This window comes from Caretta caretta, chromosome 6 (genome assembly GCF_965140235.1).
Source record: "Caretta caretta isolate rCarCar2 chromosome 6, rCarCar1.hap1, whole genome shotgun sequence".
Classification (NCBI taxonomy): Eukaryota; Metazoa; Chordata; order Testudines; family Cheloniidae; genus Caretta; species Caretta caretta.
In genome coordinates this window covers 41,166,660-41,183,047 of record NC_134211.1, presented here as the reverse complement: position 1 = coordinate 41,183,047, position 16,388 = coordinate 41,166,660, and the positions used below count along the sequence as shown (strand labels likewise).

The window sequence follows — 16,388 nt, the reverse complement described above, 5'->3', positions numbered from 1 at the left end:
ACTACAAACCTGAAGGTGGAGTTTAATATTTCACAGGAAGACCCATACTTTGACCAATCCCAGTACTGCCATCTGATTGTAATTTAAACAAACAGGCTGGTGTCAGCTCCTCACATCATTCAGGACTTAACCGTGCAGAAATAAAAGCTGAGTTTGACTCTAAATCTATCTTGAAAGATTTTCGGACCTCACCAAATGAAATCAACAGCCACCAACAAAAGAGCAACAACTACTTAAAAGATTCTAATGGTCTCTATTGCAACTTCCTATTCCCATAGGACAAAGTTATGGCATTCCAATGTTGTAATGTTTATTTCATGACAGTGTATGAACACATTGCATTGATTCCCCAAAATGTTTCATGCCTGTAATTGTGCCCATGAGCCAACCACCCTATATTCAAAATGACTGAAGGGGAAAAAGGAAAAGCTGACAACTAGAACTGTGCAAAATGGTAAATATGAAACAAGCGAAACTTGCATGGCTTCATTACAGAGTGGGTCAAAAACTTTCCCATAGAGCATTTTTCCATTGAAAAAAATCTGTGGGAACTAGGAATGTGACTCAGTGTTGCCATTGGAGGAGATGGGGAATCTGAATGAAGCATTTTGATAAGGCTAAAACAGTCTGGGAAACAGACAATGTACTTACACCTTGTTGTGGAAACAAACAGAGAGACAAGGTGGGTAAGGTAACAACAAAACATCACAGTGTCATAAGGTCATGATTTTGTCTTAGGGGATTGCTCCATTTTGAAACACTGTGGAGTGACCTTACTGGAATGGAATGTTTTGTTTCACTTCAAAAGGACTCTCCACAAGTTTATTTTTTATATTTTATTCATTTTTATATGCAGCCTGGGGAAATTTTTATATAAATTTTGGACTCTTCAGATTTGGAACCAAAAATTTTTCAGAAGGGTAGATTCCCTGTAAAACAGAAATACCAACTTTCAACCAGCTCTTTCAATGGAGTATTGGTCAGTGGGGTGGATGCTGCCCTGGGGTTTCTGAGACTCACCTTTATCATCCGATAAAGTGAGCTGTAGCTCACAAAAGCTTATGCTCAAATAAATTTGTTAGTGTCTAAGGTACCACAAGTACTCCTTTTTTTTTTCCTTATCATACGCTACTTCTACATCTATTGTTCTCACTTCACACTGCTGGAGAAGTAAGAAGAGTGGCTCAGTTCACAGCTCTGGGCTGGGCACTAGTGTTTCAGGCGGGCTGTAGGTCCACGCTGCTGCACGGGATGCCGAGGAGAGCTTCGGGATGCCCGCCAGGCTTGAACGCCCTGGTCTGCCACACGCTTCCTGCGCCACCCTGGGCAAGTCCCGACGCCCTCAGGGCAGGCCTGGCACAGCTCTGGGGGCAGGGCCGGGTGTGGGCCGCGCCGGCACAAGACCGAGGGACGGCAGACGAGCGCCGCAGCTGTTCGCCGAACTTCTCCAAGCCGCCGGTTCTGCTCTGCTGCGGAATCGCCAATGCAGCCCCGGCCTCCGCCTGGGAACTGGGGCCAGCAGCAGCCGCGCCCCGCGCAGCCACGAGCCCCTGAACGGTCCCTCCAGCCCGACCCCTCGCGCTGGGTTGGGCGGGACTCCCCTCCCCGGCAGAGAGCACCAGGCCGCAGCCCGAGCCCCGCCCCCTGAGTGCCCGCGCGCCCGGCCCGCAAGCAATGCGCATGCGCAGCCTCGCTCGCGCGGCAGCTTGGTCACGAGGGCGTCGCCCGCCCGCCTCTCTCTGGTCGCTGTGTGTGTGTCGCGGACTGAAAGGCAGCGACTCTCTAGCCTTCCTGGCGGCCTCGCTGCTCTGTGGTGCGCGGCGACGTTTAATGGCGGCCACGAGTACCGCGGCGCTGGTGGGGGGCACTCGGGAGTCGGGTTCCGGGGTGGCGGCACAAGGGCGGAAGAAAACCTACGGCAAGGTACGGGGCGGCGGGGGAGGCAGGGTTTGGTGGAGGGAGGCTCTGAAGCGGGAGGGCCTGGCGGCGGGCTCGCGGGAGCGGGGAGTCGGAGCCGAGGGAGGGCCCAGTGCGGCTGCCTCGAGCTGTGTCTACACCCGGGCTAGGCCGGCGTGGCTGCGCTCGGGGAGGGGGAAGATTTCTTCATTGCCCTGAGCTCCTCCGTAGCTGGGTCGATGTGAGTTTTCAGGGTAGACCAGGCCTCGGTGTCTGCCTCGCTCCGTTCTGCAGCAGGCTGCGCGCAGGGGCATTTCCCCTTCTTTTGAATGAACTTGCTATTAACTTTGGTCTCTTGGTCTTGTATTATGGAATTGCCTACAATGTACCTCTTTGTCATCAGCAGTGCTTGTGTGAGTTTGTCTCTAATAAACCTTGCTTTGCTCCACGTTTTGTCTCCGTATACAATTTACTCTAAAAACACTGATTTTTCCCCAACCCTGCACCCAAGTGATTAAATAAGGGTCAAAAGCAATATAAAGCCTACTTAGAATATCAGGGTTGGAAGGGACCTCAGGAGGTCATCTAGTCCAACCCCCTGCTCAACGCAGAACCAATCCCCAATTTGTGCCCAGATCCCTAAAGGGCCCCCACAAGGATTGAACTCAATCCTGGGTTTAGCAGGGCAGTGCTGAAACTGCTGAGCTATCCCTCCCCCCAATAGTACAATACTGTGATAGTTTAGGTAGATAGGCTGGAGCTTTCATTTAAGTAGCATTTGCCAAAAGTAGTGGCTGATGCTGTCTCAACAATAAAGCACATAAAACTTCAGACATCCAAAAAAGCTGGCTCTAACCAGTACCACTGTTTGGATATATACGAGCAGCATGCCTTCCTACTATAAATAAAAAGCTGCAATTTGATATGCCTGGTCTCTGTCTATTTGGGAATGGAGAGACCTGAAGTTGCAGCTTCTGGCTGTTCTCCTGTTTTCTCCTCATAACACACTGCTATCAGTCTAGTTTTATTTCGTTTCTTGCCACCTTTACTTCAGTTTTCAGCACTTGTTCCCTGCTTTCCCACTGCACTACTCCTTCAAGTGTTCTTGGCTTAGCTTACACAAGTGCTTCATTGTGCCTTGAGCATCTGCGTCACACATCACTTTGAGCTGTTTCAGTTTGCACTGTTCAAGCAGTAAGTGTCAATTAGGAAATCCTGGTGAATACAAGCCTTACTAAAAAATAAAATAAAAAAACTCTATTATTGTGTGAAATTTTGTTCTGTTCCATTTTGCACTGAGAGCTATTCTAAATTAAAAAGAACTGTATATACTTCTTCCTTTTTCCAATTTGGAAATCCATCGATTTCTATGTGTGTGCCAGCAATTCACATATAAATCAAAGGAACGAGAACTAAACTTATTGTCCTATAAACTTTATTATTGTTGAATGCACAGATGTGTCCCATTTAAAAGGTGCTTTCTCAAAACAGAGTACAGTTGGAGCTTCAGGTAGTGCAATCCTCCATTATTGTAGGTGCCTGCCAAGAATAGCAATCAGAAAACTGGATGGAAGTTTCATTTTAAGGAAAATAAATGCAAATGAATAGAAAATACTTTTAGTAATCTACTTTATTATTTCAAATTCAGCTTCCAAGTATTCAGCTTTTGAATGCATCTGCAAAATTGGGAACCTGTTTAATTATATATTGGCTATGTAATATGTGCTATTTTTAATGTAGCAGGGGCCGGAATCATTCAGAAATACACACATAGTGAAGGATCAAACAAACAAGCTTTTTTTTTCCTCCAACACATAGTGAAACCTAGACTACCAGTATGCAACTTGCACCACTAATAGAATTATTCATTGTCTATTACATTTAACTCAAAACACATTTTTGGTAAAGGCCATAGAAGTAAATGTTTTATATTTTATATAAATATTTGATTTTATGGTTGTCTGTTCTGATTCACTCTAAAATGTAACCCATAAAGTGTAAGATAAAAATATCCAAAAGAACGGCTAGACAAGTATCCTTAAAAGTGATAAGCTTAAAGCTCAAAAAAGATTGGAAATCTTAACATAAGAAAATGACCAGTGCAGCATGTACCAAAGTAAACCCTGACAAGTATCTGAGTTGTTATATTCTCAGCTGATGAGTTCTGAAAACAAAGTCAACAGTTTATATGCCAGCCATAAAAGACTTACAGCTTCAAAGGCACACTGTCAAAGATCAGTTCTGTCTGGAGAAGAAATCACTTTCTATTGCTCAAAGTAAACACTAAAATTCTTATCATTCAAAAATATTGGAGGGGGAAGTATTGTGTAGTTTGTGTACTTTGTTCACTTGATAGTTCTTCGTTTATAGCCAGTTTTGTTCTTTTGCCTAATGTAGTCAGTCATTTTGGCTGGTTTCTGTGGCTCTCCTAAAAAGCAAGGGAGGGGAGAAAAATATGTTAAATAAAAATAATTAGGAAGTTGTTGCGGTAAAGCCACAAAAATTGACGGGGTCCTGGATCTAATTTTAATTGGCTGGATTTTGGTTTGACAATGAATGAAGCAATAATGAAAAAATACAGATAATCTTCCTATGCCACTAACGCTGAAGACAAGTGTAAGCTAATATGTAGAGCAACATTTTCCAAACATTTTTGCCCACGGACCGCTTTTTAGCCTATTACGGAACACTTATAATATTATTTTGTAGTTGTTTGGTTTTCAAATAAAAAGTTGCGTTATTTATGCTCAAATATATTTTATTTTATAAAACAAAGCAAAAATACAAATTTATAATAACTTGAACTAACAATTTCTAACTGGATAGCGCGTACAAAGTGGTACAAAAATCAAGTGCAAGAGTCAAAATTAAATTCTAGATTCTTTCACGGAACACCTATTCACATTGTGTGGAACACCCGTGTTCCATGGAACACAGTTTGGGAAACACTGATGTAGAGAAATGGGAGTCTCTGGTGTCATGCCTCTACTCCAGCTATATGAACGTTTTCAAATGAACATACAGGTTATACTATAAGAGCTTATAAATTCTATGAAAGTGACCTGCATAAGAATTTGGAATAAATTTTTTCAAAGCTCAAAAGTCCCCATTGGTTTCCAAATGTTAGGTAATTATAGAAACCCAGGGTAATTGCATGCATTTCAGTCATGCAGACCTTAGGAGCTCTTCAGGGCCAGAACATCAATCAGTTCTCACAGAGTTAACTTGACTTTTCAGATAACCAAGAATTTTGGTTAAGCAGAGTTTAGATAATCTATGTTTGACTGTAAATACATTCCTTAAAATACAGGTTTGAGGGCTGCAGCCTGAAATCAGTTAGGCAAATAGCCAATGCATTTCAAATATAGCCAACAGAAACAAACTTGCTGCTCTTAAAATGAAAACCGCATATATTTCTCAACCACTTGACTAGTGTCAAGTTTTTTTTGTTTGTTTGGTTTTTTTACTGTTGCCATAGCGTCGAATGCTGTTGCTGAGGGTTCTGGTATGTCTCATGAAATTTTTTTAAAAACTCAGAAAATTAACAGAGCACCGCTTAATTGCAAAGCCTGTGATAATACACAAACCAAGGAACAAAAATGTTCAGGAAAAATGAACATAGTAAAAACTGTTATTCTGTAGTATGTTATTACTTCTGTCTTCAAACTACTATAGAATTGTGCACTGGAAACTGGTTCGATGCTCACTGAAAATAGTGCCCTAGAAAATCATTTGGTTTTGGATTTTTACTTTTAGAAACAACTATCTCATGCAAGACACCTGTGAACTGTGTCTGCAGTGAATAAATGGTAACATTCTGATGTGTTCCTCATTTATTCATATTTATATTTTAACTGTAATTAAATTTTTAATATACATTTTGAACATTAGGTAGCATTGATGTTAGGTTTAGGAAAACTCTGAAGCATTACAATCAAGGGGATTTCTGCTGCAAAAATGCTGCATGCAATTGATTTTCATGGTCTCTGTTTTTAAAAGATATATTATCTAGTCATTGTCCTGTGTCAAGAAACCTTTCTAAGCTTTAGACACTTAAAAATGACGCTAGAAGCTTCTGTATATTGGTTAGGTCTGGAACACTTTTTCATTAAATATTAGTTTTTATTGTTGCTAGAATATTACATTTTGTGTGCTGAGTATCTTGCTTTTATTTTGTTGGAAGCGATAACTCAAGTAGTTCTAAAATACCTTTTTCCAGTGTACAGCTGGCTTTTGATATATATCTATAAATAAAAGATGGATAGTACTGTCTCCATATTTAGCAAAATATGTACACTTTATTCTTGTTAATGTTTCCCAATTTATATATTTGCCAAATTCTTTATACAAAAAAATCATGTGGTTGAATTTATAACTCCAAGTTAAGTTTATGTTCTTAGTTCAAGATTACTTGTGGGTGGGCTTGGCATTTTGAAAAGCAAATTAACTCAATATGAATGCTTCTTAACCTTTTGGCTTCAAGCACATGCAACTTTCACCATTGTGTTGCACTAGAAAATCTCACAAAGCTTTTATCAGACTCTTCTACACTTTTAAGGGCTAATGTTGGGCTTGCAACTAGCTTTGATGTGTGTATCATATCAAACGACAGCGTATCTAACATAGTACACTTGGAATTTGTACTTTTCCATAGATGAGTTTAGGTATTTAAAGTAGGTCAACATTTACCATAGATTTGAATACAAGCCTCCCCCCTCCCCCAAAAGGAATATAAATATATACTATAGCTTAATTTCTGAATAAAATCCAAAATATCCTCAGCCTTATCAACTATAATAAAAGGAAATAGTACACTAATATTTCATAAAACTTAATTTTAGGGTTTTTTAACACTTGAACCTAATCTCTCAAGCTCACAGATAAAGGTTTGCAGCACAAATCTGATTGATTTTAATGCTTTCTCCAGGGTGATCCTCATAGAAACTACTAAAGACTGCAAAGAATTGATTCTAGGCAAAGTAACAGTGAAATAGATTATACTGATCAAGTAAGATGGATCCATGCTCAGTTGGAATTCAGCTCCAAACTGCTAATGAATGTCATAAGATATACTATACCCGTCACGCTGGCTTCAAGACTAAGCAAGATCTATCTTCATCCGATCTGCTACTACTTCAGCTTAGGACTGGAGTGACTCTTTCTGAGAACAATACAATCTGCTTCCATCATGCAAAAATTTACATTGACAGATTTGAAGATCTGCAAAAATCATGTTGTGACCCATTTAACATACACAGGAAAGTATCAAAGAAAAACTTACGCGCAATCGACTTAGATGATGCAGCTTTTCTAAGTGCCAAGTTTGGAAGACAGTTTGTACCTGGTTGGAAGCTTTGTCCAAAGTGTACACAGATAATCAATGGAAGTGTGGATGTTGACCCTGAAGATCGCCAAAGAAGGAAACTTGATTCAGACGTATGTATATGGGTCGATTTTTCACCCCTCTAAACTCTACAGGTTAATGGGGTGGGGCTTGATTTGAGTCCTACATAAAGAAAGCTCATAACTTGTTTCCTTAAAATGTGAAAATGTTAATTTTTTTAGTGTACGAGAGATAATATTTATAAACCTTCTTTTGAAAAATTCACCAATTTAATGGGTATGTGCTTTAAAGGGAGACCATCAATCTCTTTTGTTTTTATGCTAACTTTTTTAAAAAAATCTACTTTCTTATAGGACAGTCATTAAATAGTATGTGTCTTGACCTTTTAGAAAAAAGGGAGGGTTTTCTGCTCCCCTGTAGATGTGCGTAAAGGTCTTTTCTTGGGCTATTAGCTAACACATTCTAATACGTTACTAAAATCTAATGTAGACAAGGCTGGATGTACTTTTGATGTACTAACTGATCCTGTTAAAAGTCCACACTTTTCCCTGGGTTTTAATGCAGCTAGCTTAGCATGTGTTAAAATGTACACTGCCTGTCTACAGTAGATATTTAGAACATGTGTAAGTCCTAGACTAAGGCTATGTGTACACCGGCAAGTGAAAGACAAAACTTTTGTCATTCAGAGATGTTAAAAAAACACCCTACCGAAAGAAAAAAGTTTTGTCGACGACAAGTGCCAGTGTGAACAGCACTTTGTTGGGAGGAGAGCCGAAAGACAGCGGCTATACTGCGTGCCTTTTAGCGGCCCGGCTGTAGCGGCCCAGCCATGTCACTTAGAGCTGCGTAATGTAGACATAGCCCAAGTCTTAGTGCTGCTAAATTACAAAAAAAATTTACAAACTGAAAAATGCTGGCTTTTTTGTCATAATAAAATATTGTCTAATCCAGCAGTTCTCAAACTTCATTGCACCGTGATCCCCCTTCTGACAACAAAAATTACTACACAAGCCCAGGAGGGGGGACGGAAGACCGAGCTCTGCCACCGCGGGCAGGGCCAGGGCCAGGGCCAAAGCTGAAGGCCAAGAGCTTCTGCTCTGGGCAGGGGGCATGTAACCGTAGCCCTGGGCAGTGGGACTTGGGCTTTAGACTTCCTGGGGCCCAGGGCCAACACCAGCCTTGGCGACCCCATTCAAATGGGGGTGGCCTACTTTGGGGTCTCGACCCACAGTTTGAGAACCCATGATTAATCAAACAAAATCTGAATGACACATTAATTGCAGACTTTTTCTGAAGTGTTGCATACTGCACAGAAATAATTCTTACCACAAAAAATTTACTGGAATTGTTTATGGTGGACTGAGTCCATGATGTTGTGGTCTCAGTCCTACAAGGTTACTGTACTAAATTTGGCATATTTGTACAGCCAAGCTTGACAAAATGACTTATTGTGTTACTTATCTAGAAGGTAAACAAGACAAACTCATTTTTAGAAGGGATGAATCCTCCCTTTGTGTACATACGTTATTTCAGAAATATGGCACAAAGTTTATTTTTATTAGTTTTACTGTATATCCTCAAATGTCCAATATAATTGGTTTAGGAATCTCTGCATTTTGACTTGTCAATATCTGAGGCACTATCCAGAACACGTCCAATCTCTTTTCATTATAAAAATTCTCATCAAAAGTTTAGTGGCATCATGGGAAAGTTTTTTAAATTCTGTTAATAATCTGATGTAAATATTTAACACATTTAAAATTACAAGCCATTTTCCTGTACATATTAACTCTTTTGGAGAGAATTGCTTCTTGATCCAGTCAAGTGAGGAAATGGAGTTGGAAATTTTTTTGTCTTATGTATTCAGAGGTTATAAGAGAAGAAATAGAAAACAAAGGACTTAATGGGAATAAAACCAATATATTAATTTACCATTTTGATCATGTTAAATGTTAGCTCGATTTAAAAGAAACTAAGTTTGGTGCTATGGGAGGGAAGATTGACCGCTTTACAAGGATTGTAGGTTATGCTTCTAAGACAAGATATTGAAATTTAGAAGCAGCTGTCCATGTAGCTATAGAGCATAGGTGGGCAAACTATGGCCCACGGGTCACATCCGGCCCGCATGACCCTCCTGCCTGGTCCCTGAGCTCCTGGCTGGGAGGCTAGCCCTTGGCCCCTCCCCTGCTGTTCCTCCTCCCCAGCAGCCATGCTGCCAGCACAATGCTCTGGGTGACCGGGCAGCACAGCTGCAGAGCCGTGGCCTGACCTGGTGCTCTGGGCAGCGCGGCTGTAGCGCCACCAGCCACCAGTGCTGCAGGCAACGTGGTAAGGGGGCAGGGAGCTGGGGGGTTGGTTAGTGGGGCAGGGGAGTTCAGGGTGGTGGTCAGGGGGCAGGGGTGTGGATGGGGGCGGAGCGGTCAGAGGGCAGGGAACGGGGGATGAATGGGGGCAGGGGTCCCAGGGGAGGTCATGGGACAGGGAGAAGGGGTGTTTGGATGGGGCAGGGGTCCAGGGGGGGGTGGGGGCAGTCAGGAAGGAGAGGGGGGGTTGGATGGGGCAAGGGTCTTGGGGGGGCAGTCAGGAAGGAGGGGGGGTTGGATGGGGCAGGGGTCCGGGGGCGGTCAGGGGACAGGGAGCAGGGGGTGGTGGTTGGGGCAGGAGTCCCGGGGACAGGAACTGTCAAGGAACAGGGGGTATGGGTAGGAGTCCAGGGAGGGCTGTTGGGGGGGCAAGAAGCAGAGGGGGTCGGGTACGGGTCAGGGTCCAGGCCATGCCTCGCTGTTTGGGGAGGCACAGCCTCCCCTAACTGGCCATTCATACAATTTTGGAAACCCAATGTGGCACTCAGGCCAAAAAGTTTGTCCACTCCTGCTATAGGGCATTCCCCAAAACTATATTTTAACAACACATCAGAGCCTTATTAGGAAAGGGTTAGAGGTCAGAGTGAGTGAGAACCAGAAAATAAGAACCCTTACACTTATAAAAGTAAGACTTATATTACTATTTATTCATATAACTTGCATCACTAAGGGTGGGACAGTTACTTTGTGTAATTGTTTTCTTTTAAGATTTAGATTGTCCTCTGCTGATAGATGCAGCACTTGGCCTCAGCTTTGGGCTTAACAATTTACTTGAGGCTTCACAAAATCCCAGCTTGATTGTCAACTCTCCTATGGATCTGGTTTGGTATTAATATTTAAAATGAAAATTTCTATCTTTGTTCAGGGGCGAACAGCTAAAGCTTTGAAGTCCTTGCAGTTTGCTAATCCAGGACGACAGACTGAATTTGCTCCAGAAAGCAGTAAAAGGGAAAAAAGAAGGCTACAAACAAAAAGCACATCGGTTAATTCTGACAGGTGGGCTGTTTACTATGTTAATTCATATTTAAAATTTGGGATGTTTGGATTGTCTCTCTTTTCTTTTTTTTAAAGCTTGGAGGAGTGATGACAAAACTAAGTCTTTATTATGTAGCCCAATCTCCTTTTTGAGATAGCCTATTAATTTTGTTTCAATGTATAGAATATTACAATAAAATATTTTTGTCAAACCATGCTTTGAGATTATAATAGAATAAAATATTAGTTAAAACATGGCAATGCTAACCGACTGAATTTAGACATAGCAACTAATACCATGTATTATTATGCAAAGTAAAAGTCTGACAGTAGGCAAAACAAACTAAGCCAAATAATGCAGGCCTTATGAGAGGGAAATATTCATGCGACTATCACCTTTCATTGTACTAAATTCAATATAATTCTTGTCACACTGCTAAAGCATAAAAAAATGGATATATAAAAATAAATAAAAATCTGCCAAGTTAGAAAAAGGTCACCTATCAACTTGGGCAAGACCCCACAACTTCAACTTTTTTGAATGTGATTTTCCCACAGGCACACTTGGCTTTTTCTCTTTTCTCTTTTTTTTAAAACCACACTTTTTGGATTGACTAGAATTCACTAGGACATAAGCTCTGAGTAAAGTGTAAAAGGAATATTTCCTCAGCTGTCAAAAGTACTTCATGTATAGTTGTGTACAGTCTCTTGAAATGCAGCTATACCTGTTGCAAAAGATTATTTTACTGTGTATTCGTAAAGTGAATTGCAAATGGCTAAATATGGAATGATGGTAAGGAAGAGATTGAGAACCTTCTTGTTGAGAACCTCTGTTCAAAAGAGCTACAAAAAATATTGCTCCAGTTTTCAGAGGTCAAATTTTAATGTACGTGGTTAACAATAAGCAGTGGAGTATGTGTAACTTTTAGAATGGTTTGGTGTTAAACCTTTCAGCACAAGAAAATTGCTGACAAAGTTTAATTTCTCTCTTCATCCATTGCTAACTATTTGTAATCAAGTAAACTGGAAGGTCTTCTGTTATGAATGCTGGAAGTAACACCTGTTTTTCATTATACAGGCAAGTCATCCCAGCAAAGAGTAAAGTCTATGATAGCCAGGGACTTCTGCTTTATAGTGGGATGGATCTCTGTGACTGTCTTGATGAAGATTGCCTGGGATGCTTCTATGCTTGTCCCAAGTGTGGTTCCAACAAATGTGGAGCTGAATGCCGCTGTGATCGCAAGTGGTTATATGAACAAATTGAGATAGAAGGAGGAGAAATTATTCGCAATAAGCATGTGGGTTAATTTATAAGTATTTGTGTTGCATTCCAATACAGAATTTGATGGTCTAATGAAAATCAGTGGAACCTGTCATAACACACATGAACAGTCTGTTCAGACTTACAAATTCATTGTTTGATATGGTTTAGAAAGGTTGTTACTCATACTAATTGTGTGTTGTCACACTTCATTCCACCTTGTACTCATCCATACAAACCAGCAAAAAGGCTGGAACAATGCAGTGCTTGACTGTTCAGTGAGAGTTTGAAACTGAGTGGCTGGTTAAGTGTTAAAAGAAATTTGGGATTAGCTGCTGCATATGCCCTGCTATGTAGAGAAGGCTCTTTCTCCATGCATCTCTTCTTTCTCACCTCTCCCCTTAAAGACTTGGTGTTCATGTTTGTTTTTACTATCTTTTAAAAATAAATGTAGTCTCTTTAAGTTTAAAATGTAAGCAGTGGCAGTCGTGACCAGTATTAGCAGGTGTATAACAAATAGTAAATGCTGTATTTTCTAAAATGAGTTTTGGGACTGTTATAGCACAGTTAAACATCTAACAATATAGGGGCTAAATCAACATGTTCATTGCACTGGTTTGCTATAAATATACTTTTAAAAATATAAATAAGCTCTATCCTAATTATTTTAACAGTATTTACCACTTAGGGGGTGCTGTCTCACAGATGGCAGTTGATAGCTTCTGATAGTTGCACCATTGGAAAAGAACTAATATTTCAGGATGGGGGAAATCCTGACTTTAACACCAAAAGTATAAAGACTGTCAGCACTGCTTTTACAAACCCATTGCTTTGGAGCTTGATAACTGGGATGTTTGTTTAAAACAAACCCTTTCCTGAATGAAACTTGGCATATACTCTGTCTATTCAGGTTTGAAATAAAACTCAGTAACTATCTGATTATAGGAGCACAGTTATGGAGGCAGGACTCTGCAACACATTGTTTAAACAAATCTTTCCCAGGTAACCTAGATGTGGTTTGTCTTCTGTTTGCTTTGTTTTGTTCATTGGGGTGGACAAAGGATGCCTTTCTTTTGAAGATACCTTAGTATTACAGCACATTTGCTGAGAATATTTTTGATAGCAGTTGAGAAGGCTAGATCATCTTCCCTGCTATAGCTACTCTGTGCATCCAGCTTAAACAGTCACTTGCAGATTCTCCCTAGATAGATGAATCAGAGCAGCTTAGAATCATATAGTGCTCTTACAGCCCCTAACTCCCTCTCCCCAGCCAGGTTACTAGGTATGTTGCTGATGCTGCCCCTTGAAACTATGGATAGCTGACAAAATGTAGAACAACCTGAAGGCTGCTCACTTACACTGGGGAACTGGATCAGCAGTGGGCAAGAGCAAAGCCATCTTTGCAACCTACTTCCTAAAGTGAACTGGGTGAGCAAAAGCTGAAACTGGCATAGAGTTTATGTTTGTGGTCATATGCATGTGGGGCATCTGGATTGTAGTGGCTTCCATAACATTTGTTATCACAAGCCTATGATAGAATTGCTTCTTACTGTTTTGCTTCTCTCTTCAGCTACTATAGGGGATCATAGCATAAAGAAACTACTTCATGATATATTTCTGTAACCATCTGCCAGATTCAATATCTAGTTTTAGAGACAAACATTTTTTCATGTTCTTTGGAATTGTCACTGCATTGACATAATTTGATGTACTGCTTTACTATAAAGTCTTACTTGGGTTCTAAATAGGATTATTTAAATCATTTAGACTTACAGTTAATTCTGTAGTAAACAAAAATTCAACATGGCTAATCCACGGTAAACTGAACTGCATACTTTAATGGCTTTTTTTGGTAAAGGTTTACAGATGCAGCTGAAAATAGTCCAGATGTCTTTCCTCTGTTGTTTAGACTAAAAATAGCCAAACTGTTGTGCAAACCAATTGAGTTTAAATAATTTCAACCAAAGAGTAAATTTAGTATACCTAGTTTCAGACAGAATTAACATTTCACAGCTGAGTTTTACAAAACTCCTGTAAATTGAAATTTTATAGTAGAAATGCTAATAAATTCTTAACAAGTTAGACCTAACAGCTGTACAGTTGAACATAGCATTGTTTTGAATAAGAGAAACATAGGAAAATCTTGTACAGTCTTACTGTAGCTTCAGACTTATTTTGTCAAACTTACATATTTTTGGACTGATTTGCATCAATTTTGCTCAAGGATGCCATGTAACTATTGCCTTTTGAAGGATTTTCTTGGTAAAATTTTGTGATAGTGTAATTTTGCTATTTAGTACAGGGATTCTCGGGACAAATTTTTTGGTGGCCTCAGAGTGTGGCCACTAACTCTTCCTGGGGGCCGCTGTCACACTTTTCCCTAAAATACTTAATTACTGTTAGAAAAAATAAATATACACATTTACATGTCCAAATCATTGTAATTTATTTATTACTAGCTAATAAGCATGTTGTGAAAAGTGATCTTAACAAACATACAAGTATCACTTTTCACAACAGACATACTCAGCCCCGGCAAGCCTGGGGACAAATTAAACCCTTGATGTGGGAGAGGAGGGCCGAGGGAGGCAGCAGGGGGCTGCAGCCTGAAGCTCCGTGGCTGGAGGATGTAGCCCAAAGCTGCGCAGCTGGGAGCCCAGGGCTGCAATCTGAATCCCTGTGGCAGGAGCCTCCCCCCCCACAACCTCAGGGCTGAAGTCCAAAGCCTAAGCCCCACTTCTCTTGGGAAGGTGAGGAACTCACTGGCTGCCTGCTTCTCCAGTGTTGTGTTCCAGGTGTCTCCGGGGGGGGGGGGGAGAGGGCAACCCTGCTGGTGGCCCCAGTAACCAACACCAAGGTGGTGCATCCAGGAACACCAGGGAGGGGCTGCTGCTTTGCTCTTCCCCTCCCCCCTCCCCCTCCCCCCCCCCAACAATCCAGGAGGCTGTGGCCGCATTCGTGAAACGCTGGTTTTTAGTATAGGTATTTTCATTTCCAATAAATGATGTGAAACTCAGGAGGTTTGCAGCTGTAGAGCTGGTACTCATGAAATATTAAACTCCAAATCCGACTCATGCTGCATTTTAATCTGCTTGCTTTTAAGATAATGTTGGTCGTTCTTTTCTTTTATCATTGGATTTTTGATTCATGCAATACTAACTATGAAATAATTCACTGAAATGTAATGTAAAAAAATCCCTTGGCCTTTCAAGTTCTGGTAAACTTTCTGGAGCATTAAAGCACAATCTTACTCCTTACGCTCTCAATTTTATAAGAAGTCTTGTAATTTTTGTTAATCAAATGCAAATAAATATAAATGACAGTAACTTTTAACTTGGTCAAATGTACTTAGTCTTTCCACTTACTACTTCAATAGTAATGTTATATAAATCAACGTTAAATGAAGGGTTAAAAATTGTCTTCAATTACCATGCAACTAAAAATAATATGGCTAGTGTTAGAACAATTCACTAGAAACACTGGGTACTTTGAGTGGTCGCTTTAGACAGGAGTGCCTAACTGAAGGCTGTCCTTAGTGCAGGTTTCACTGTAACCTTCTAGGAGGTAGCCTCATGGGATTTTGTTTCTCTACTCAGTTTCATTCCTATCCTTATTGAAGTCTAAAGATTATATACTGTCTGATCATGAAGGGGCATTCTCGGATTTCTCCAGCTTCAGAAATCAGAAAATATTTGTGTGGTTACAGCACTGTTTATGGGATAAAGATTAAATTAAATGCTCAAAGTATAATCATAATTTAAAATGCAAGCCTTAATCATTGATTTGCTGGTCTCAAAAGATTCACAGTGGGTAGTGAGTCTAATTTCTGAAAACCTGCCATTTTGCCACAACATGAAGAGGTGCAGACCAGTTGGAAGAGAAGTGAGGACCCTGTGATCCCCAGTGTATGCTGTTCTCTTGGGACTGGGGATTCCATGCGATGCGCTTAAGTTCACTTTTAATTCTTCTATCGGGACTAGGGTTTGTCTTCCTTTCCTTTTTTTTTCTTTTCTTTTCTTTCCTTCCCTTGGATGTTTGGGGGATCTGCTGGAACTGAAGGGTAAACCTGTTTGGATTGGAGATGAGGGGCACATTCATACAGAAGAAATGCTGTCAGGGACTTCCTATTGTGATGTTACAAAGTGCAGAGTGAGAAGGCAGATAAGCAAATGCTGAAAGGGCCAGCCTTGCTCTTTGGTCTGCCCTACTCCACGGTTGTGGAGTCCAAATGAATGGTGTCTGCTGTTAGTTGAATAATGCTGCTGAGATGACAATTTACTTTCCTTCTTCCTGAGAGGAAGAAACCATCCTTCCCCGATTTTTGCCTTACAACATATCTGCCCAATAGCTTTCCTTCATCAGTCATAACCTTCCAATCAGACATTTAATAAGTAATTTCATCTCTAATTCTGTACCAACCTCCTCTCCTCATCGTGCATTATAAAAATGAGAATCCTTGCTTGTTCCTTTAGTCTTTCATGCTTGTAGTGGGAAGAGCGAAGACCAGTGAGAGTGTAAATAAGGTGGCGTGCAACATCGGTCTCCTATC

General features: G+C 40.7%; 1 protein-coding gene across 1 annotated transcript; it reads left to right on the top strand.

Moving 5' to 3' along the window:
• The first annotated feature begins 1,793 nt into the window (after nt 1-1,793).
• Nucleotides 1,794-15,172, top strand: ARL14EP (ARF like GTPase 14 effector protein). Its single transcript, XM_048854045.2, has 4 exons — nt 1,794-1,923; nt 6,824-7,332; nt 10,469-10,599; nt 11,657-15,172. The coding sequence occupies exons 2-4, from the start codon at nt 6,910-6,912 to the stop codon at nt 11,883-11,885; spliced, it is 783 nt and encodes a 260-aa protein (XP_048710002.1). The 5' UTR covers nt 1,794-1,923; nt 6,824-6,909; the 3' UTR covers nt 11,886-15,172.
• The last annotated feature ends 1,216 nt before the right edge of the window (nt 15,173-16,388 follow it).

What these genes read in the sequence shown, in the direction of transcription:
- ARL14EP (XM_048854045.2), top strand. Translation starts at nt 6,910, where the DNA reads ATGGATCCATGCTCAGTTGGAATTCAGCTCCAAACTGCTAATGAATGT. An exon ending in GAAGGAAACTTGATTCAGAC is followed by an intron (nt 7,333 to 10,468) that starts GTATGTATATGG and finishes ATCTTTGTTCAG; the next exon opens with GGGCGAACAGCTAAAGCTTT. An exon ending in ACATCGGTTAATTCTGACAG is followed by an intron (nt 10,600 to 11,656) that starts GTGGGCTGTTTA and finishes TTCATTATACAG; the next exon opens with GCAAGTCATCCCAGCAAAGA.